At 34.3% G+C, this 22,657-nt stretch overlaps 1 protein-coding gene across 5 annotated transcripts in view; it reads right to left on the bottom strand.

Annotated features, from left to right (window-relative positions):
• fgfr2 (fibroblast growth factor receptor 2) overlaps positions 1-22,657 on the bottom strand; it is a 156,691-nt gene that overhangs the window by 133,051 nt on the left and 983 nt on the right. For all 5 annotated transcript variants that reach the window (XM_056470771.1, XM_056470769.1, XM_056470770.1 and 2 more), the window contains exon 2: positions 16,392-16,648. In XM_056470771.1, coding sequence (XP_056326746.1) covers positions 16,392-16,572 — 181 coding nt within the window. In that variant the 5' untranslated portion in view covers positions 16,573-16,648. The remainder of the gene's footprint in view (positions 1-16,391; positions 16,649-22,657) is intronic.

Raw genomic sequence — 22,657 nt, 5'->3', positions numbered from 1 at the left:
AGTGTAAGGCTTTTTTCACACACACACACACAACCCTCCTCAGAAGAACTGGGGAGATCGACGCGAGTCTCTCTCTCTCTCTCTCCCTCTCCCTCTCTCTCTCTCTCACACACACACACACACACACAACGCTCCTCAGAAGAACTAGGGAAAGCGACGCGAGTCTCTCTCTCTCTCTCTCACACACACACACAACACTCCTCAGAAGAACTAGGGAAAGCGACGCGAGTCTCTCTCTCTCTCTCTCTCTCTCTCACACACACAACGCTCCTCAGAAAAACTAGGGAAAGCGACGCGAGTCTCTCTCTCTCTCTCACACACACACACAACGCTCCTCAGAAGAACTAGGGAAAGCGACGCGAGTCTCTCTCTCTCTCTCTCTCTCTCTCTCTCTCTCTCTCTCTCTCACACACACACACACAACGCTCCTCAGAAAAACTAGGGAAAGCGACGCGAGTTTCTCTCTCACACACACACACAACGCTCCTCAGAAGAACTAGGGAAAGCGACGCGAGTCTCTCTCTCTCTCTCTCTCTCTCACACACAACGCTCCTCAGAAGAACTAGGGAAAGCGACGCGAGTCTCTCTCTCTCTCTCTCTCTCTCTCACACACACACACACACACACACATACACACACACACACACACACACACACAACGCTCCTCAGAAGAACTAGGGAAAGCGACGCGAGTCTCTCTCTCTCTCTCTCTCTCTCTCTCTCTCTCTCTCTCTCTCACACACACACACCGCTCCTCAGAAGAACTAGGGAAAGTGACACAAGTCTCCTGTCTCCTAGATCGATCGCCATAGCAACGACAAACGGCAGTGGAACGCGAGCTCACAAAAGCCTTTAACGTTAAATCCGTAAACAAAGCGGCACGCGTCGCGTTTTTAACGTGGCTTACATGTGATAAGAGAATATAAAGAGTAACCGCGTGTACTGTACCAGGTTAACAACTCATCTTTGGGTAGAGACTGTCAATATTATCCATCTGAGCACAGCGTGACTTCATTCGACCTGCGGCGTCTGTGTGTGTGTGTCTAGTGTTTTTTCTGTGTTAGTGGGCGGGGCCGCAGGTTTCAAATCTCCCTGGTTTGCGCGCGTAACTACTGGCGAGGCTTGTGTTTCGTGGCTGCGTCATCGCGAAACACCTAATGACTCGTTATCAAGGCGACTCGTTTGAAGCACTATGAGTCGACTCTTTTATAGATGAATCAATAGTTTTAAACACTGTACACTTACAGATTTAAGCCTTAGCTGGATATTTCACTTCACTTAGAGCTGTGTTACACACTACATGGAAGGGCATTTTCAAAAACCCATAATATGGGCTCTTTAATTATTCATTCATTCATTTTCTTTTCGACTTAGTCCCTTTATTAATCTGGGGTTGCCACAGTGGAATGAACCACTTACATTAAATTATTTAAATTAAATTATTTTCACATTTATTAAATTTATCAATTTAAAAACAATTCATTCTTTTTTTAAATAATAATAATTAAAAAAAAAATTATTATAATAATTATAAATTATAAATTATTGTAAAATAAATGTATGTGTAAGATAAGATATATATATATATATCATTTTATCTTATTTAAAGTTATTTTTAAATTAAATTATTTAATTTAAATAATTTTCACATTTATCAAGTTTATCAACTTAAAAAACAAATCAAATTAATAGAAAAAAGTAAAATAAAAAAAATAAAAATACAACATGTATGAAACATTGAAAATAAAAGTATGTATATGATGTGTAAAATATTTAAAAATGAAAACTTCTATTTATTAACTGCTTTTATTCCAGCCAAACTGAAAGAAATCTCACATTCTTCAAAAGAAAAAATATAGGAAACAATGTTAAAAAATTAAGTAAAATAAGTAAAGATAAAAAATAATAATAGAAAAGGAAATATAAAATAATATAATATTAATAATTAAAAAATTAAAATAAATTAATTAATAAATCTATAAATATATTTCATTAACAAATACTTTAATATATAATACATAAATACAGACAATTTTATAAAAAATAAAATTGAGTATAAATACATAAAATAAGCTATAGAAATTGTTACAAGAAGATATATATATAGTTGAAGTCAGAATTATTAGGCCCCCTTAGAATTTTTTTTCTTTTTTGATGCTTAACAGAGCAAGGAAATTTTCACAGTATGTCTGATAATATTTTTTCTTCTGGAGAAAGTCTTATTTGTTTTATTTCGGCTAGTTTTTAATTTTTTAAAACCCATTTTAAGGTCAAAATTATTAGCCCCTTTAAGCAATTTTTTTTTCGTTATACAATAACTTGCCTAATTACCCTAATAATTGGGGTAATTATTCCCAGGGGGGCTAATAATTCTGACTGTAACTATATATATATATATATATATATATATATATATATATATATATATATATATATATATATATATATATATATATATATATATATATATAAAATTTTATTTATTTTTATTTTTTTAATAATAGCTAAGCATTATATATTAAATATAGCATACAGCTACACAATACAGCAACATAAACAACTGCAAGATTGACAACAGCCAAATGCCTCTGCATGGTATTGAAAATAACAACACACTTTTAGTTTGTTTAGTGGGAGAGTGATTCTCAGGAAAACACAATAAACAAAGGGTGTGAGCTGACAGTTTTATCACAGGGCCTTACTATCATGATTTAAGACCATTTGGCATAAAAAGAAAAGGATTCGCTTAGGAAACCCCCTACTGTATGCTGGTGGTCACTTTAAAAGGATAGTTCACCCTAAAATAAGTTACTTTTTTCTGTTTAACACAAAAGAAGATACTTTAAAAAATGCTGAAAACCGGTAACCACTGACTTCCATAGTACTTGTTTTTTCTACTATCGAAGTCAATGGTTACAGGTTGTCATTTTTCAAAATATCTCCTTTTTTTTGTTCAACAGAAGAAAGAAACTTGTAAAGGTTTGAATCAATTGAGGTTAAGTAAATTTTCACCCAAAACAGAACATTTACTCACCCTCAAGTGTTTGCAAACCTGTATGAGTCTCGTATTTCTGTTGAACACAAAAGAAGATACTTTGAAAAATGCTGAAAACTGTTAACCTTTGACTTCCATATACTTGTTTTTCCTACTATGGTAATTGAAGTCAATGATTACAGGTTATCATTTTTCTAAATATCTTCTTTTGTGTTCAACAAAATAAAGAAACGCATACATCTTTGGAACCAATTGAGGATGAGTAAATGAAAAAGTAAATCTTCATCTTTGTGAACTGTTACTTTGAAAAATGCTAAAAACATATAACCATTCATTTCCAGTGTATTTGTTTTACCTACAATGGAACCCAATGGTTACAGGTTTCTATCAACAGAAGAAAGAAACTCACAGAGGTTTGGAACAATTGAGGTTAAGCACATTTTCAACCAAAAACGACAATTTAGTCACCCTCAAGTGTTTGCAAACCTGTATGAGTCTCATTTTTCTGTTAAACACAAAAGAAAATACTTTAAAAAATGCTGAAAACCTGCAACAATTGACTTTCATGTCACTTGTTTTTCCTACTATGGAAGTCAATGGTTACAGGTTATCAATGGTTACAGGTTATCATCCTTCAAAATATTTTATTTTGTGTTCAGCAGAAGAAAGAAACCCATAAAAGTTTGGAACCAATTAAGGGTGAGTAAATAGTAAGTAAATTAATAGTAGGTAAAAATATATGTTTTACCAACAATGGAAGCCAATGGTTACAGGTTTCTATCATCTTTCAAAATATCTTCTTTTGTGTTCAACAGTAGAAAGAAAACCTGTAACCATTGGCTTCCATAGCGGGAACAACAAATACTATGAAAATCAATGGTCACGGTTTCCAGCATTCTTCAAAATATCTTCTTTTGCATTTAACAGAAGATAGAAACTTATAAAGGTCTAAAACTAGTATAGAAGAAATAAAGGATGATAGAATTTAAATTTTTGGGTGAACTATCCCTTTAAGACCCTCTGATTCAGATCCAGGCTGAGCATCTTTTACAGTAGACACCATGAGCGTTACGAGAGGAAAACCCTTGGGCTAAAAAGACTAAACGCAAAGAATTGGGGGACGATTCTGATTCCGGAAAAAGGAAAAGACATGAAGAGACTCGCTTGGATCTCTAGCCAACGTTTTAAACATCATCAAAGCCCTGTTTGACTGTGTCTAATTCTGTCCAAACCAACAGGGCACACACGCACACTAAAACACCAGCACAACCACTCCAATGACAATAAATAAATCACACAATCCAAATAACAATGATCCGAAGCATGCATGTGCGATTTTTCCACATTTTTCCAGCTTGGGCCATACCTCTGGTTCCAACCACAAACCTTATGGGGCGGCAGGGAAGGAGAAAATAAAAGGGCGAAGATCTTCAACTCCATTGTGCTTTAAGCCCTGTCAGATTACATTTGATCCAAGTTTGCTTTCCCACACTTTCACAATGTGTTGTTTTTCAACCACTCAGAAGATTTCGACTGCTCTCTCCGAGCCCTTATCAGGTCTAAAAAAAAGCAACGAATGTTCCAAATAAAACCCAACCTTACTGATTCAGAAATGTAATGAAATTAGACTGGGGAAGCCACTATTTGGACAGTGGAGAAAAGAAGTATTGAACATGTCACCGTTTTTCTCAGTAAAACATATTTCTAAAGGTGCTGTTGACTTGAAATTTTCACCGGATGTTAAAAACAACCAAAGAAATCCATTTATGTAAAGAAAACAAATCTAATTAGTTTACAAATCAAGTTATGTGTAATCAAATGAAATGACGCAGGGAAAAACTATTGAACACATGAAGAACGAAAGGTGTGGAAAGGCAGTGAAAGCCCAGACAGCAGCTGAAATCTCTCAGTAGTTCTTCAGTAATCATCAGTGTACATGAATATCAGCTGCTTCAGTCCAACATCTGCATTAGCAGGAGGATGAAGATGAAACCAGGGTGGACATTTCAGCTTCAAAATATCTTCTTTTGCATTTAACAGAAGATAGAAACTTATAAAGGTCTAAAAAAAGTATAGAAGAAATAAAGGATGATAGAATTTTAATTTTTTGGGTGAACTATCCCTTTAAGACCCTCTGATTCAGATCCAGGCTGAGCATCTTTTACAGTAGACAACATGAGCCTTACGAGAGGAAAACCCTTGGGCTAAAAAGACTAAGCGCAAAGAATTGGGGACGATTCTGATTCCGGAAAAAGGAAAAGACATGAAGAGACTAGCTTGGATCTCTAGCCAACGTTTTAAGTGTAATCAAATGAAATGACGCAGGGAAAAACTATTGAACACATGAAGAAAGAAAGGTGTGGAATGGCAGGGAAAGCCCAGACAGCAGCTGAAATCTCTCAGTAGTTCTTCAGCAACCATCAGTGTACATGAATATTAGCTGCTTCAGTCCAACATTTGTATTAGCAGGAGGATGAAGATGAAACCAGGGTGGACATTTCAGCAAGACGATGATCCAAAACACAGCCAAGGAAACTCTCAAATGCTTTCAGAAAAGAAAATCAAGCTGTAGAATGGCCCAGCCAATCACCTGACTTGAATCCAATAGAGAATACAAAATAAATCTCAGATTTGATAGACGAGCCCCTCAGAACCATCAAGATTTTTTCACTCCGTTGAAGTCTGTGAAAAACTCACACCTGAGCAATGCATGTGTCTTCATTCTCCATGTGAGAGGCGTCTTTAAGCTGCCATCACCAAAAAAGCCTTTTATATAAAGTATTCAGTAGTTCAGTTTCATTCTTATAACACAGAACTCAATTTTCAGATTTTTAGTTTTGTTTTATTTTTATATTCGTATTGTTTGGGTTTTTCCAAAATCTGCTTCAATTCCTTGTCGACAGCTCCTTTAGAAATATTATTCCCAGGTAAAAAACATGACATGTTTAATACTTATTTTCCCCGCTGTTTAGCAATTAATTTATCAACTAATTTATTGATTATTCAACTAAGCGAATGATTAATTTTATTTGAACAATTATTAATTATATATTAAGAATTCATATTTGATAAATGGCTTTGATCTGTTCTAGACACACTTTAGCATGTAGCATTAAAAAAAACATGCAAATGCCAAAATTCACATAAAACGCCAGAGCACTTAATTTCTGAAATAAGAGTAAAAAAAGATGCATTTCGGTTTTAATGTTAAAGACTGAAAAAGTAAGTTTCCTTTAAAAAAATAAAAAGAAAATAACTTTTGGTAACACTTTATTTTGATGTCCATTTGTGTATTCGTAGGCTGTCTGCTTAATGTCTGTTGATACTGCTCCTTCAACAGACATTTAACTGACTATAAGAAACTTTCCATGTACATGTCAACTTACACTAACCCTAACCCCAACCTAACAGTCTACTTATAATCTAATGAGAATGAGTTGGCATGTAGATGCAATGTAACTTAATACAACAAACAGACCATCAAAATAAAGTGACCAAACTTTTATGCAAGCAAAATAAATGGTTATGTCACTGTCAAAAGTGGAAAATAACAAGCATCTCACTCATTTTCTTTTCAGCTTAGTCCCTTTATTGACCACAGTGGATGCCCTTCCTGCTGCAACCCAACACTGGGAAACACCCATACACTCTTGCATTCTCACACTTACACAACGGCTAATTTAGTTTATTCAAATCATCTATAGCGCATGTGTTTGGAGTGTGGGGGAAACCGGAGCACCCAAAGGAATCCCACGCCAACACAGGGAGAGCATGCAAACTCTACACAGAAATGTCAACTGGCCTAGCTGGGGCTCAAACCAGCAATCTTCTTGCTGTGAGGCGATTGTGCTACCCACTGTGTCACCGTGCCACCATAACCAACATCTCTTGCAAGCAAAAGTTTTAACAAACCAATACTGAATTAAATATTTTCTATTTTAATCTTTTTTTATGACAGAGCCTATGTGATGCTGGTGATTCAAAATACTGTGAATAGTCATTTATTATTAAGGTTTTTACAGTGCTTTTAAGAATTTTCTGAAATTTGCAGTGGTGTTCACAACAGCGCCAAATGCTTGGAGACTTAGGTTAATTCGCTTAATAAGTGATGTTTTATAAACAAATTTGGGGAGGAGCACGCGCAGAAGTTTCAGTATCAAATACGTCATTGACAATTATTCTATTATACAATCAGTTCTTGACCAAACCCCTATATATACCAAAGCTGTCTTACCTGCAGCATCTTACGACTTTAGCATCCCTCCACCACCCCAGCACCTCACCTCTTAAGCATTACAATCCCGGGGGGGGGCGTTCTGGGGCCGGGCTAGATACTTCGCTCGAATCCCAATTCCTCTCTGTTTCCTGATAAGAGGAATAACTCGAGTTTGGGTGTCTTCCCCGAGCTCAGAGCCCTCTCCCTGGACAGCACGCCAAATACGCTTTATTCTGAAACTATTGCAAGTGTGAACTTGTGAAACATCCTTTCAATGTTAACATTTTCACACATGAATCTGATTTATAGGGATATTGTACATTAACTCTGTGCAATAAGACTCCAATACTGAACATTAGTTAATTTAACTAACAGCTAGTTAACTAACACTAGTATTAAATAACTCAAGATTAAAACTACAAAAGCTTTTATTAATCTTATGTTAATTTCTGAGTTAATGCCTAATGATGCATTAAAATCCTAGTCTTAATCCGATTACAAGTCATAATCACGTTAATATTTGCAGTTGACAACTAATAAAATTCTGTTGTATTTTTAAAACAAATATTAGTACTAAATATGACTTATTCCTCGCTGTTAAATTTAACCCATTAACTATCATTTATTAATGAGACTTTATAGTCAAGTGTTACCAAATGCACATTAGAATCCTTTTGCACATGAAGCTCTAAACAGCTATCTAAAACTGCTCCTCCCTGAAACACAACAGAACCCTTGGTGGGCTGTTGTAATTTCCCTCCAGGGGTGGGTGTTCATTGCCAGGTATTGTTGTTGTTGTTGTTGTTGAATGGATATATATATACTGTTGTTTGGTACATGTTTAGCACAACCCCCTGCAAATATTCAGCTACTTGGGTTGCATCTGCACAACAAGAAAACTGGTATGGTTAACGCTCTCCACCTTTCACCAAAACCTCTGAGCCTATCCGCATCATATGACTTCAGCCACTTCAGCCACTTAATCCTCCGTCACATGATCTCATCATATGATAGGAGAGAAAAGTGCAAATCGTCTTACAAAGTCCCACAGCATGGACCACTTAGCATTAGAAGATGAATGAAAGTGAAGCATCTGACTTTGGACAAAAGATGTCTGGCTGGAGAATGCAATGGAATATTCCGCAATAGATTTAGTCTTTTGTATTTAGGACATTAAGTGAGGCTTTACACTTAAAGGAACAGTTTTTTGGACATTAAGCGAGGCTTTACACTTAAAGGAACAGTTTTTTGGACATTAAGCGAGACTTTACACTTAAAGGAACAGTTTTTTGGACATTAAGCGAGGCTTTACACTTAAAGGAACAGTTTTTTTGGACATTAAGCGAGGCTTTACACTTAAAGGAACAGTTTTTTTGGACATTAAGCGAGGCTTTACACTTAAAGGAACAGTTTTTTGGACATTAAGCGAGGCTTTACACTTAAAGGAACAGTTTTTTGGACATTAAGCGAGGCTTTACACTTAAAGGAACAGTTTTTTGGACATTAAGCGAGGCTTTACACTTGAAGGAACAGTTTTTTGGACATTAAGCGAGGCTTTAAACTTAAAGGAACAGTTTTTTGGACATTAAGCGAGGCTTTACACTTAAAGGAACAGTTTTTTGGACATTAAGCGAGGCTTTACACTTAAAGGAACCGTTTTTTGGACATTAAGCGAGGCTTTACACTTAAAGGAACAGTTTTTTGGACATTAAGCGAGGCTTTACACTTAAAGGAACAGTTTTTTGGACATTAAGCGAGGCTTTACACTTAAAGGAACAGTTTTTTGGACATTAAGCGAGGCTTTACACTTAAAGGAACAGTTTTCTGGACATTAAGCGAGGCTTTACACTTAAAGGAACAGTTTTTTGGACATTAAGCGAGGCTTTAAACTTAAAGGAACAGTTTTTTGGACATTAAGCGAGGCTTTACACTTAAAGGAACAGTTTTTTGGACATTAAGCGAGGCTTTACACTTAAAGGAACAGATTTTTGGACATTAAGCGAGGCTTTACACTTAAAGGAACAGATTTTTGGACATTAAGCGAGGCTTTACACTTAAAGGAACCGTTTTTTTGGACATTAAGCGAGGCTTTACACTTAAAGGAACAGTTTTTTGGACATTAAGCGAGGCTTTACACTTAAAGGAACAGTTTTTTGGACATTAAGCGAGGCTTTACACTTAAAGGAACAGTTTTTTGGACATTAAGCGAGGCTTTACACTTAAAGGAACAGTTTTTTGGACATTAAGCGAGGCTTTAAACTTAAAGGAACAGTTTTCTGGACATTAAGCGAGGCTTTAAACTTAAAGGAACAGTTTTCTGGACATTAAGCGAGGCTTTACACTTAAAGGAACAGTTTTTTGGACATTAAGCGAGGCTTTACACTTAAAGGAACCGTTTTTTTGGACATTAAGCGAGGCTTTACACTTAAAGGAACAGTTTTTTGGACATTAAGCGAGGCTTTACACTTAAAGGAACAGTTTTTGGACATTAAGCGAGGCTTTACACTTAAAGGAACAGTTTTTTGGACATTAAGCGAGGCTTTACACTTAAAGGAACAGTTTTCTGGACATTAAGCGAGGCTTTACACTTAAAGGAACAGTTTTTTGGACATTAAGCGAGGCTTTATACTTAAAGGAACAGTTTTTTGGACATTAAGCGAGGCTTTACACTTAAAGGAACAGTTTTTTGGACATTAAGCGAGGCTTTACACTTAAAGGAACAGTTTTTTGGACATTAAGCGAGGCTTTACACTTAAAGGAACAGTTTTTTGGACATTAAGCGAGGTTTTACACTTAAAGGAACAGGTTTTTGGACATTAAGCGAGGCTTTACACTTAAAGGAACAGATTTTTGGACATTAAGCGAGGCTTTACACTTAAAGGAACAGTTTTCTGGACATTAAGCGAGGATTTACACTTAAAGGAACCGTTTTCTGGACATTAAGCGAGGCTTTACACTTAAAGGAACAGTTTTCTGGACATTAAGCGAGGCTTTACATTTAAAGGAACAGTTTTTTGGACATTAAACGAGGCTTTAAACTTAAAGGAACAGTTTTCTGGACATTAAGCGAGGCTTTACACTTAAAGGAACAGATTTTTGGACATTAAGCGAGGCTTTACACTTAAAGGAACCGTTTTTTGGACATTAAGCGAGGCTTTACACTTAAAGGAACAGTTTTTTGGACATTAAGCGAGGCTTTCCACTTAAAGGAACCGTTTTTTGGACATTAAGCGAGGCTTTACACTTAAAGGAACAGTTTTTTGGACATTAAGCGAGGCTTTACACTTAAAGGAACAGATTTTTGGACATTAAGCGAGGCTTTACACTTAAAGGAACAGTTTTTTGGATATTAAGCGAGGCTTTACACTTAAAGGAACAGATTTTTGGACATTAAGCGAGGCTTTACACTTAAAGGAACAGTTTTTTGGACATTAAGCGAGGCTTTACACTTAAAGGAACAGTTTTTTGGTCATTAAGCGAGGCTTTACACTTAAAGGAACAGATTTTTGGACATTAAGCGAGGCTTTACACTTAAAGGAACAGATTTTTGGACATTAAGCGAGGCTTTACACTTAAAGGAACAGTTTTTTGGACATTAAGCGAGGCTTTACACTTAAAGGAACAGTTTTTTGGACATTAAGCGAGGCTTTACACTTAAAGGAACAGTTTTTTTGGACATTAAGCGAGGCTTTACACTTAAAGGGACAGATTTTTTGGTTTATTCAACTTTGGGTTGTTCCAAACATGTTCATTTCTATCGAAAGCGAGAAGTTTTAAAGCAATTCTTTTTTATTCAATGCACTATAAAAAAGAACATCGCTGCCCTAAATGTTTATAGTTGAATCAAATTAATTTTCTAGTCATCTTAATTCAATCAAACTGGCTAAAAATGTTAAGTTAAAGTTTGTAAAACTAAACAATTTAGCTGAAACCCTAACATAAAATAAATTAAAGTAGCAAAACATTTGTTGTAAGGACTTTTTCTCATATCATTTTTACAGTTTGTCAAAAAACTGATTTTTTTATTTATTCAACCTTGGGTAATTCCAAACATGTTCACTTCTATTGAAAACAAGAAGTTTTAAAGCAACTCATTTTCATTAAATGCACTGTAAAAAAATCTTGCTGCCTTAAATTTTATAGTTGAATCAAATGAACTGTCATCGCAACTCAATCAAACTGACTAAAAATGTTACGTTAAACTTTGTATAACTAAACAAATGAGCTGAATCCTAACCCTAACTTAAAATAAATTAAAGTAGCAAAAACGTTTGTTGTAATGACTTTTTGTCTTATCATTTTTAATTTTTACAGTTCATCTAAATTTCTATGTATTTATATAGAAATATAAATGAATATTTCTATGAATTATCTATGAATTTCTCCTGAATTATTAGTCCCCCTGTTTATTTTTTACTCATTTCCCCATTCCTGTTTAACAGAGAGAAGATTTCCAACACATGTCTAAACATAATAGTTTTAATAATTCATTTCTAATAACTGATTTATTTTATCTTTGCCATGATGACAGTACATAATATTTGACTAGATATTTTCTATACAGCTTAAAGTGACATTTAAAGCCTTAACTAGGTTAATTAGGTTAACTAGGCAGGTTAGGGTAATTAGGCAAGTTATTGTATAATGATGGTTTGTTCTGTAGGCTATCGAAAAAACATATCGCTTAAAGGGGCTAATAATGTTGACCTTAAAATGGCGTTTAAAAAATTTAAAACTGCTTTCATTCTAGCCAAAATAAAACAAAAAAGACTTTCTCCAGAAGAATAAATATTATCAGATATACTGTGAAAATTTCCTTGCTCTGTTAAACATCATTTGGGAAATATTTAAAAAAGAAAAAAAAATTAGGCTAATAATTCTGACTTCAACTGTATATATAGTTGCAATCAGAATTATTAAACCCTCTTTGATTATTTTTTTTTCTATTTTATATATTTAAACTATGTATAACTAAACTATTTAGCTGAAATCTAACTCTAACTTAAACTGAAGTAACAAAAACATTTGTTGTAATGACTTTTTGTTATATCATTTTCACAATAAAAAGGCTTCAGGGATTATATAAACAACATAAAACTAATCTTGTTGCAATATTTAGTGATTACGATTTATTCATTTTGTTACTCAAATATAAAAAAAAATCTTGATTGGGTTTTTTTTATTTGAAAATGGCCTTGATGCTGTTGACTGTGTATATATTACATTTAGTCATTTAGCAGACACTTTAAAAGGGTAATTAGGGCATATCAAAGGGCAAAGATTCTTCAAAATTTAATTCAGTTTTTGAATGAGTAAACTTTATGCTGCCTTAAATGTTTTGGTAGAATCAAATAAAATTAAGTCATCTCAACTCAATCAAACTGACTAAAAACAAACCCTAACTTAAAATTAATTCAAGTAACAAAAACTGTTGTGATGACTTTTTGTCATATCATTTTTTACAATAAAAGGGCTTCTGGGAATATTAAACCAACATAAAAGTGATCTTGTTCCAATGTTCGGTGTTTACGATTTATTTTCACACTCAAATCTATATAACAAATCTTTATTGTGCTTTTTTTCATATGAAAAATTATCTTCATTCTGTTGACTGTGTGTTACATCGAGTCATTTAGCAGACACTTTAAAAGGACAAAAGGGGCATATTAAAAGGCAAATACTCTTCAAAATCTAACAAGTCATACAGTTTTTAAATGACCTGAGGGTGAGTAAACTTTGCTTTTTGGTGGGCATGTACAGACCTCTTTTAACCCTGAGGTCAAAGGGCATCTGGACAGTGTTAGTTTGGGGGTGGGGTGGTTACTTCTAGTGATTGTGTTTGACAACCCTTTAATTGACATAGTGATTAAAGCCAGAAGAACAAAAGGAGACTTATCTAACACAACAGGCAGCATTACCTGCTTGCCCAAACGTAATGGGCCACTATTACACTATTACAAAGTGGAAAAATCACCCTAATAATCACAACTAATGGTGCAATGTGGCAAAATAAGGCTAAAACGCACAGCTAAGCCAAAGAACCAAATAAAATGACTGTGGAATGAGTTAGAAACGAAGACGTTGACAAACCACATCCCTTTAAAAGGAAGTCGGGAAACCTCCAAAAAGAGAGAGAGAATCTCTTGTTTCGTTTGAGCTCAAATCTGAAAGCAAGTACGGTTTATTTTCTTCCCAAACAAACTAATATGGGTTGGTTTTTGCGTCTGCATGCCAAGCTAGCAGGTACGTGTGTGGTCCTCAACTCTGAACAACATTAAACTCAGACAGATGGAGAGAGAGAGAAAATATGGGGGGAGAAAGGAAAAGAGATGTTATGAGGGGAACCGCAAAAATCCTAAAAACGACTCTTCTGAAAAGAGCTGTTGTGAGGATAGCATGCGCAAAATAATTCCATACATTATAAAACCCCGGGGTTTACAGTTCAAAGACGCCAGATATATGCTTAAACCACTTTCCCCACATAATTATCAGAGTTTCAAAAGACGTGCTCCATGCTAAAGAAGTACTTCCTAGGGTTCGCATTCGGCAACTCATAAAACCTAAAAACCACACTTCACTGCAAACCAGCACCTCCTCAACTTTCCTGGCTGTCTTGAACGAAAGCGTTTATGAAAAGTCAGATCTCATAAATCTGCACTGACTAATGATCCACGGAACAATCAGGAATCCTACATAATCCACATTGAATAAAAATATATACACTACCTGACAAAAGTGAGGTCGCCTATCCAAGTTTTAGGAAAAACAGATAATAACTTGACTTCTAGTTGATCATTTGGTATCAGAAGTGGCTTATATGAAAGGCGAAGGCCTCTAGATTACGCTTATTTTACTAAAATAAAACATGATCATGCCTTGATTTTTAGTTACTTAATTAGGACAGTAAGGTCTGACTTTGCTTAGACAAAAGTCTTGTCACTGAACAGAAATAATGTCTAGTATAGAATATAAAGTCATGCTGCAGTGGAAACAGAGTGAATATTGTGTATGACTACCATGAGCTTGGAGGACTGCATCAAGATTATTTGGATTCATCTTCAATGCCTCCTTCATCTTACCGCAGACATGCTCAATAATGTTCATTTCTGGTGACTGGGCTGGCCAATCCTGGAACACTTTGACCTTCTCTGCTTTCAGGAACTTTGATGTGGAGGCTGAAGTATGAGAAGAAGCGCTATCCTGCTGAAGAATTTGCCCTCTCCTGTGGTTTGTAATGTAATGGGCAGCACTAATGTCTTGATACCTCGCACGCCCCCATACTGAATGCAACCTCAAACCATGATTTTTCCTTCATCAAACTTGACAGATTTCTGAGAGAATCTTGGGTCCATGTGGGTTCCAGTAGGTCTTCTGCAGTATTTGTGATGGTTGGGATGCAGTTCAACAGATGATTCATCAGAAAATCTACCTTCTGCCACTTTTTGATCAACTAGAAGTCAAGTTATTATTTTGTTGCTCTTACAACTGGGATTGATGACAAGAATTTTGTCAGGTAGTGTATATATAATAATCATCTGATTGATGTTTTGGTTCACCCAAATTCCTGATTTTCCCCAAGACTTTGATTTAGGGCTTTGACATTTTTGTCAAAATTGAGTTATTGACATATTCTTATTAAATGACAACTTATTTATATTATGAGAAGTTTTTTATAAGTTGTTTACATTTTAAGACTTCTTATTTAAAAAACAAATGTTGCACACATATTGTTTGCTATATGGAATGCAAAAACTTTGAAGCTCAATATCTCAAAATCATTCAGAATGCAGAAAGAACCTTATTATTCCAAGGTGGCGATATATATAACGATATAGTACCATTTCTGTAAATTCAATCTGATAATAATGTATGACAACAGTTGAAGTCAGAATTATTAGACCCCCTTAAAATGTTTTTCTTTTTTAAGTATTTCCCAAATTATGTTAAACAGAGCAAGGAAATTTTCGCAGTATGTCTGATAATACTTTTTCTTCTGGAGAAAGTCTTATTTGTTTTATTTCGGCTAGAATAAAAGCAGTTTTTAATTAAAAAAAAACATTTTAAGGTCAATATTATTAGCCCCTTTAAGCTATATATTTTTTCGAAAGTCTACAAAATGTACCATCGATATACAATAACTTGCCTAATTATCCTAACCTGCCTAGTTAACCTAATTAACCTAGTTAAGCCTTTAAATGTCACTTTAAGCTGTATAGAAGTGTCTTGAAAAATATCTAGTCAAATATTATTTACTGTCATCATGGCAAAGATCAAATAAATCAGTTATTAGAGATGAGTTATTAAAACTATTATGTTTACAAATGTGTTGGAAAAAATAAACAGGGGGGCTAGTAATTCTGACTTCAACTGTATAATGTAATAATAATGTACTGGCAACATTGAAAGGAATAATTGTTTTAACATGTGCTCGAAAATCTATCCATTCATAAGTGATCATGTTTTTTTACTTAATTAAGGACTTCAGGGCATTAATGAAATACAAAACACTTTTTGATTACAGGCCCGATATGAAATATTGCTAAATAAAATGCTAAATGTAAAGACCGCACTTGTAAGATTGTAACTTGTCTGTCAGCATCCCCATAATGGTGTATAATATTGCGCTCAAATATATTACAAAAAATAATTACAGTAAATAATGTATTTTACGACACCCCAGAATAAAAGAGCATAACATAAATGATAGACTTTTTATTCTGTCAATATTATATCATCATATAGCACAGCCCTACTTCCCTCAATAACAATGAAAAAAATTTGCACATGCAGCTGAAGTCAGAATTATGATGATGATGATGATGATGAAGCATAACATTTGTCATGTTGACAATCAAAAATATATTTCTTAAGGGGGCTAATAATATTGACCTTAAAATGGATTTTTTTTAAAAACACTTTCATTCTAGCCAAAATATACCAAATAAGACTTTCTCCAGAAGAAAAAATATTATAGGAAATACTGTGAAAAAATACATGCTCTGTTAAACATCACTTGGGAAATATTTTGAAAAAATAAATAAATAAATAAATCACAGGAGGGCTAATAATTTTGACTTCAACTGTAGGTGCAGCTTGATTTCATAGTAACTAAACGGCATATTTAAGCAGCACCAGTTGAGATTTCTTAAAGTAACATCTTCTATCACTCAAATGTCTTACCTTCAGGTGCGGATGTATTCACCAAGTCAATCTTCAATGACGGCCGTGCCACAGATACCGTTGCCAGGGTCATAAGCAGGAGCGCACCCAGAAGCCACCCCCGGGCGAACATCCCATCAGCGGTGGGCGTGTCTCCACATCCCACCCTCCTCCTCGGCCTCCCCCTGGACACGGATCCCATCTGAGGGGCTCCACCCAACCATCAACTGCAGGCTGTACGGTCGGTCACTCACTGGAATTCCCACCAATCACCTGGGCTGAAGACGGATGACAGATCAGGGGGTCAACCCAGGAGAAAATGAGAAGGTTTAGAAAATTAGACAAGACTGTAACAATGCAAACAATGTAAAAAATATGTATGTATTGTTTTAGTTGAATCAACAGAACTTTCCTAGTCATCTTAACTTACAGAATAGAAAGCAGAATATAGAATCAAACTGACTAAAAATATTAAGTTAAACTTTGTGTATCTAAAAAAATTGTTAAAACATGATTAAAGTATTAATATTATTATTAATTTAACAATAATATCAACATTAAATAACAATAACATTGTAAGTAACAAAAAATTGTTGTCATGACATTTTGTCATAGTATACACAAACCATAAAACCTCAAACTACAGCAACATCGAATTCATAAAATGTAAAAAATGTAATTAAATAAATCATCATCATAATAATAATACTACTAATAATAATCTCCATGTTGTCTACAATATTAAGTTGAAGCAACTAAACTTTCCTGATCATCTCAATTTACAGAATATAACACTGAATATAATACACTGCAAAAAATGACATGATCAGTTAGTCATGACTGCCTATGTTTTTAGTTTATTGTAACTTATTAAACTAAGTTAATCATGTTCTAACTTCATTTTATAAGTTACGCAAGCTGTTTTAATTCAGTTTAACATAATATAAGTTCAATGGACTCATAACGTTAATTTGATTCATCTTAAAAATTTGAGGCAACCAGGATTTATTTTACAGTGTGCCTGAATATTTTTTGTTGAATCAACTAAACTTTCCTAGTTGTTCCAACTAACAGAATAGAATCAAACTGACTAAAAATATTATTAGTTAAAATTATTAGTTATTATAGTAAAAAGTTTATTTAATTATCATAGTTTATAGTTTAATTGTTTAACTTAAGCCCTGTTCACACTGTGAGATTTCAGCCGCGATTTTGTCATCTGAGACAAATTTGGGAAATCCTAAAAGATTCCTGAAATTTTACCCTAAAATCTGTGGTCTTTGATCGTTGGATTGACATGTTCACTGACAGCCGCTTAACGCCCGTTGCGATCAGATTTTCTCTCCGATTAAGTTCTGGCAATGTCAGAAGATTTCAGATACTTTCCTGCAGTGTGACAACAGCTGCGATGAGCGTCAATCCAAGAACCAATAGGAGCTCCGAATTTGATGATGCAATTCATGCGACAATTCAAACGACCGCGGGGAAACGTCAAAACTGTTTTTTTTTCTTCCTGCTTTTACTATTGAGACACGCTGTGTGCAAAATTGCCCCTACAGATTGTTTATGTTTGAGGAATGATTTCAGAACACGGGATAGTGAAATGTCACCGGTGCATGACGTCAAACTCCAGGAGAGTTTTCTTCCGTGTTTGGTGCTTCTTCATTGTCGTTCAGTCTGACTTTATGATGGCTGAGACCTTACAGTGTGACATGGGAGCCACGTTCGTGCAGTCTGACATGCTACAATTGTTCAGGATTATAAAAAAATCTCAGTGTGAGCCGGCCTTAAGGTAATCAAGTAACAAAAAAATAGTTGTCATGAGTTTTCATCATAACATTTTTACACAAACCATTAAAAAAATGTAGCATGGACCCAAAATACACTGAAAAAAATTATTCAAAAATGATTTCTTGGATTTACTCAATTTTTTACGTTAAGTGGTTGTAAACAATTTATTTGGGCTGAATTTAAACAAACAAATTAAGTTTAACATCGCTCAATTTAATTTGTTTGTTTAAATTCAACACAAATAAATTGTTTGCAACAGTTTTGCATGCAACACTTTTTTCAGTGTATCTAGTCTGAACTAGGGCTGCACAATATATCGTTTCGGCATCGATATCACAACATTATCATTCACAATAGTCACATTGTGAGTATACGCAATATTGAGTCTGTATTTTAATGTACCATTTTGAAAGTGTTTTTGAGGCCTGTGACTGTGTGAGGGTTTTAAAGGCATTCAGGTATAACAAACTGTAACTTTGACAAATTAATAACGATCAATTTTATTGAATTGTTTATAAAAATAAAGACTATGATGAATTATTTAACATGTGATTATTCAATTACTGTATACCTGAATACAGATCCTCTGAAAACAATAAAACACTGTTTATTTAATTAGTATCTTTTTCTGTATTGAATTTCTCTATGATTGTAGATTGTTTCTTATATTTTATGCATATGTACACCCCTACAAAATTATACAAATCAATCTAAAACGATAAATTCTTTCCTAATAGTTATTCAACAAATCTAGTGAAATTGCATTCCTATCGCAATATATATTGTAGAATAAAAAAATATCGCAATGTTGGATTTTTCCCATATCATGGAGCTCTAGTCTGTTCTTTATTTTGATGGTCCCTATTGCACATAATAAGATTAAAACAATTAGACAACACTGTAACAAAATCTTGCTGCCTTTCTTGTTGTATCAACTGAACTTTTCTAGTCAATGTTGTCAAATTTGTTGTGCGCCAGGAAGTCATTAAAGTAATTTAAAAAATTGTCGTCATGATGTTTTGTCAAAGTATTTTTAGTGTATACACAAACCATAAAACCTCCAATCATAGCAACACTGACCTCATATAATGTAAAAAAAATTGATTAAATAAATCATCATCATCATAATCTTCTTGTTGTCTACATTTTTAAGTTGAATCAACTGAATTTTCCTGGCCATCTCAACAGAATAGAATACAGAATATTGAATTATACTGACTATAAATATTAAGTTAAACTTTGTGTAACCAAAAAAATAGTTGAAATAATAGCTGAAATAAAATAATAAAATAATAAAAATAGCTGAAACCTGATTAAGTTGTTAAGATTAAAGTAACAAAAAAGTTCATAGTATTTTTACAGTGTTGCACAAACCATAATTCCTCCAAACATAGCAACTCATAAGATGTAAAAAGAAATCATAATAATAATAATCTTGCTGCCTACATTTTTTAGTTAAATCTACTGAAATATTGCTAAACTAAAAATACCAAAAATATTAGGACTAAAAATATAAAGTTAAATGTTTGTCAAACTAAAAAAATGGTATAGTTGTCCTGACAAACCATAAACTCTCCAACTGTAGCAACTCATATAATTTTTAAAAATCATAATAATAATCTTGCTTTCTAAAATGTTTGTTGTTGAATCAACTTAACTTTAGTCATCTCAACTTACAGAATAAGAAATTAAAATATTAAAGACTAGAAATAAATTATAAGACTTTTTATTTTGTTAATATTAATTTAGATTTTGTGTAAAATTAGATGAAACCTGATTAAATTATTCAAATTAAAGTAACAAAAAAAATATTGGCATGGCATTTTATCATAGCATTTTCACAGTGTATACACAAACCATAAAACCTCCAACCATAGCATGGATGCAAGTCTAAACATTTCAGTATCGCTTTAATTTGGTCCCTATTGCACATTTTGTTGACTATAATTTACATTGCAAGCGCATGCCAACTAATTCTCATTAGAGTATGAGTAGACTGTCAGCTTAATATCTGCTGACATCACTCCACCAACATTTAACTGACTATAAGAAACTTTGCAAGTACATGCCAACTTACACCAACCCAACAGTCAACCTCAGCCTCAGTCTAATACTCTAACGTAACTTTAATTCAACAAAATGTGAAGCCCATCAAAATAAAGTAATACAAATATTTCAAATCAGCTGAAGCATGACCTTAAAGTCAGTGCGTAAGCCTTGACTAGTGAAAGAGACAGATAATAACTAAAGGCCCACATGTCAAAATGCTGTTAAACGAGCCTTGCCACAAACATACCAAAGCTGTGATGCTTTCTACTATCTGACACCTACACACTACACCCGACACACACCTTCATCAGCGTCTGAAATCTGTGGTTGAGACTTTATAAAGATTAATAATCACCCTATTAGAGCAAATAACAATTTTGTTTACTGTTTTTTATACATGTATGCATCTTGACAGAGACATATGAGCGTCTAAAGGGATAGTTCACTCAAAAATGACAATTCTGCCATCATTTACTCACTTGTTCAAACCTATTTGAGTTTCTTTCTTCTGTTGAACACAGAAGGAGATATTTTGAAACATGTTTGTAGCTGGTCTGTCTGTCTATTGACTTCCAACTATGGAAGTTGATGGGTGACAGAAACCAGCATTCTTTAAAATACCTTCCTTTCAGTCCAACTGAAGACTTGTACATGTTTAAAACCACTTGAGGGAAAATAAAAAAGATGAGAGTTAAAATTTTTGGGTGAAATATCCCTTTAAAATTCATTATCTATCTATCTATCTATCTATCTATCTATCTATCTCTGTACTTTACTTGCATTTGCATCTGCTAAAGTTAACAAAGCAATGGCAGTTTAAAACTGATTTACTCAATCAAAAAGGCGATTTCTAACGTGAATAGAATTGAAAAACGCGGGAATCTGTCAGTCAGCGATCATGCGCACTTCACTCTCTGGAGATCTTCGCGCGTAAATACGGTATCGATCTGCTTTGAGATCGTGCATACAGCAATTTTGAATGCGTATAAGATGATTGACAGCTCCTGTGCAGTATTTTACCCGAGCTTTTACGGTGAGAGGAGAGCAATGCGGGGTTTGATGCTCGTTTGAGCACTCGTTTCTGATCATACATCATTGAAATTGAACAGGTGTGGTAATTAATGCACTGATGCATGCCATATTTCACAAATACTGGGGTTGTGATTACATGCAATTGCTTTGCTGTCTGAGAATATCAAATATAGCATTCCATTGGCTGACAAACATGCTAAACTAAACTGCAAGCAGAGATTCTGAAATTTCGGTCAAATACACGCTAATTACTGTTTATAAGGCATACAGTATGCTTCCAAATATACAAATATGCACTTCTAGACAATGTGATGTGAATGTTATGGGGAGAAACTAATAAGAAGCTATTGCTCTCTTAACAATTAATAAGAAAAACTCATTAAACTAATATGAGGCAACTGCTCTCTTAAATTTTATGGTCAGTCCAACTCTGAAACGGGGGTATCAGTATTATCTCAGAGTTTCCCAACTGTGACTACAGCTTCAGATGTTGTTCATGTACAATTTCCGACTGTGAAACTCTTGTTTAGGATAATTCTGGTTGTACTTGAAGGCAGAAGTTAAAATCGCGGGACGCATTTTGCGCATGCTGGAGAGGCACGGTGATCATATCACCGCCAGGGCTTCCCGGGTTCTACATAAGCATTATTTACAATAACATTTCCCAATGCAATGCATGACGTCAGCTTTAAAGAAGTTTTCTCTCAAATGCATGGTTTTAGACAACTCTCTTCATTTATAATGAGTTCAATCTGAAGGCGTTAATCAGCATCCATTCACATTCAAATCAGCAGACACAGAAAGGATTTACGGTTCATGCAAAGAAAACACTGATGTTCCACTGGAATCAGCTGTCCTGCGTTCTTTGATTCCATTTCAATTGTTATTTAAACCTAATGTCGGTCCATTCTTGCAACTGCAATGTGTTTATCATGATTTTATTATTGAGTTCTAACTAGATCACTTTGTGAATGGCTAGAAATGTATCATTATATCAACTCTAATCAGTATTTAAATTATGATTAAAGTTAATTATTGCTAGAGGTTTCTTTCAACATTGAGATTTTCAAAAGTGTAGGCTATAAGTAATAGGCAAGGCAATGCACAACACTTTTTTTTCATGCAAAAATGAACAGTATCTAGATTGCAAGACAGAAATAAAGATAACTTTCAGGACTGTGTTAAAAGGACAGTCCTGTTTTAAAGAAGTAAAACATCAGACCTGGCCGTTCCTGTAAAAACACCCAAATATCGGCCGCTTTTTCAATTCGAATCCGAATTTGGATTTGAGTGTTCTAAATGTGAACGGTTGTGAAATATGAATTATTGCAGTATGTTGTGAATGCATTGTAATCCTCCTTTTTAAAGAAATCACGACACTTGATTAAGATTAGGAACAACTCACTTGTGGTGAA

Source organism: Danio aesculapii, chromosome 13 (genome assembly GCF_903798145.1).
Source record: "Danio aesculapii chromosome 13, fDanAes4.1, whole genome shotgun sequence".
Taxonomy (NCBI): Eukaryota; Metazoa; Chordata; class Actinopteri; order Cypriniformes; family Danionidae; genus Danio; species Danio aesculapii.
This window is presented reverse-complemented; position numbering and strand designations above follow the sequence as displayed.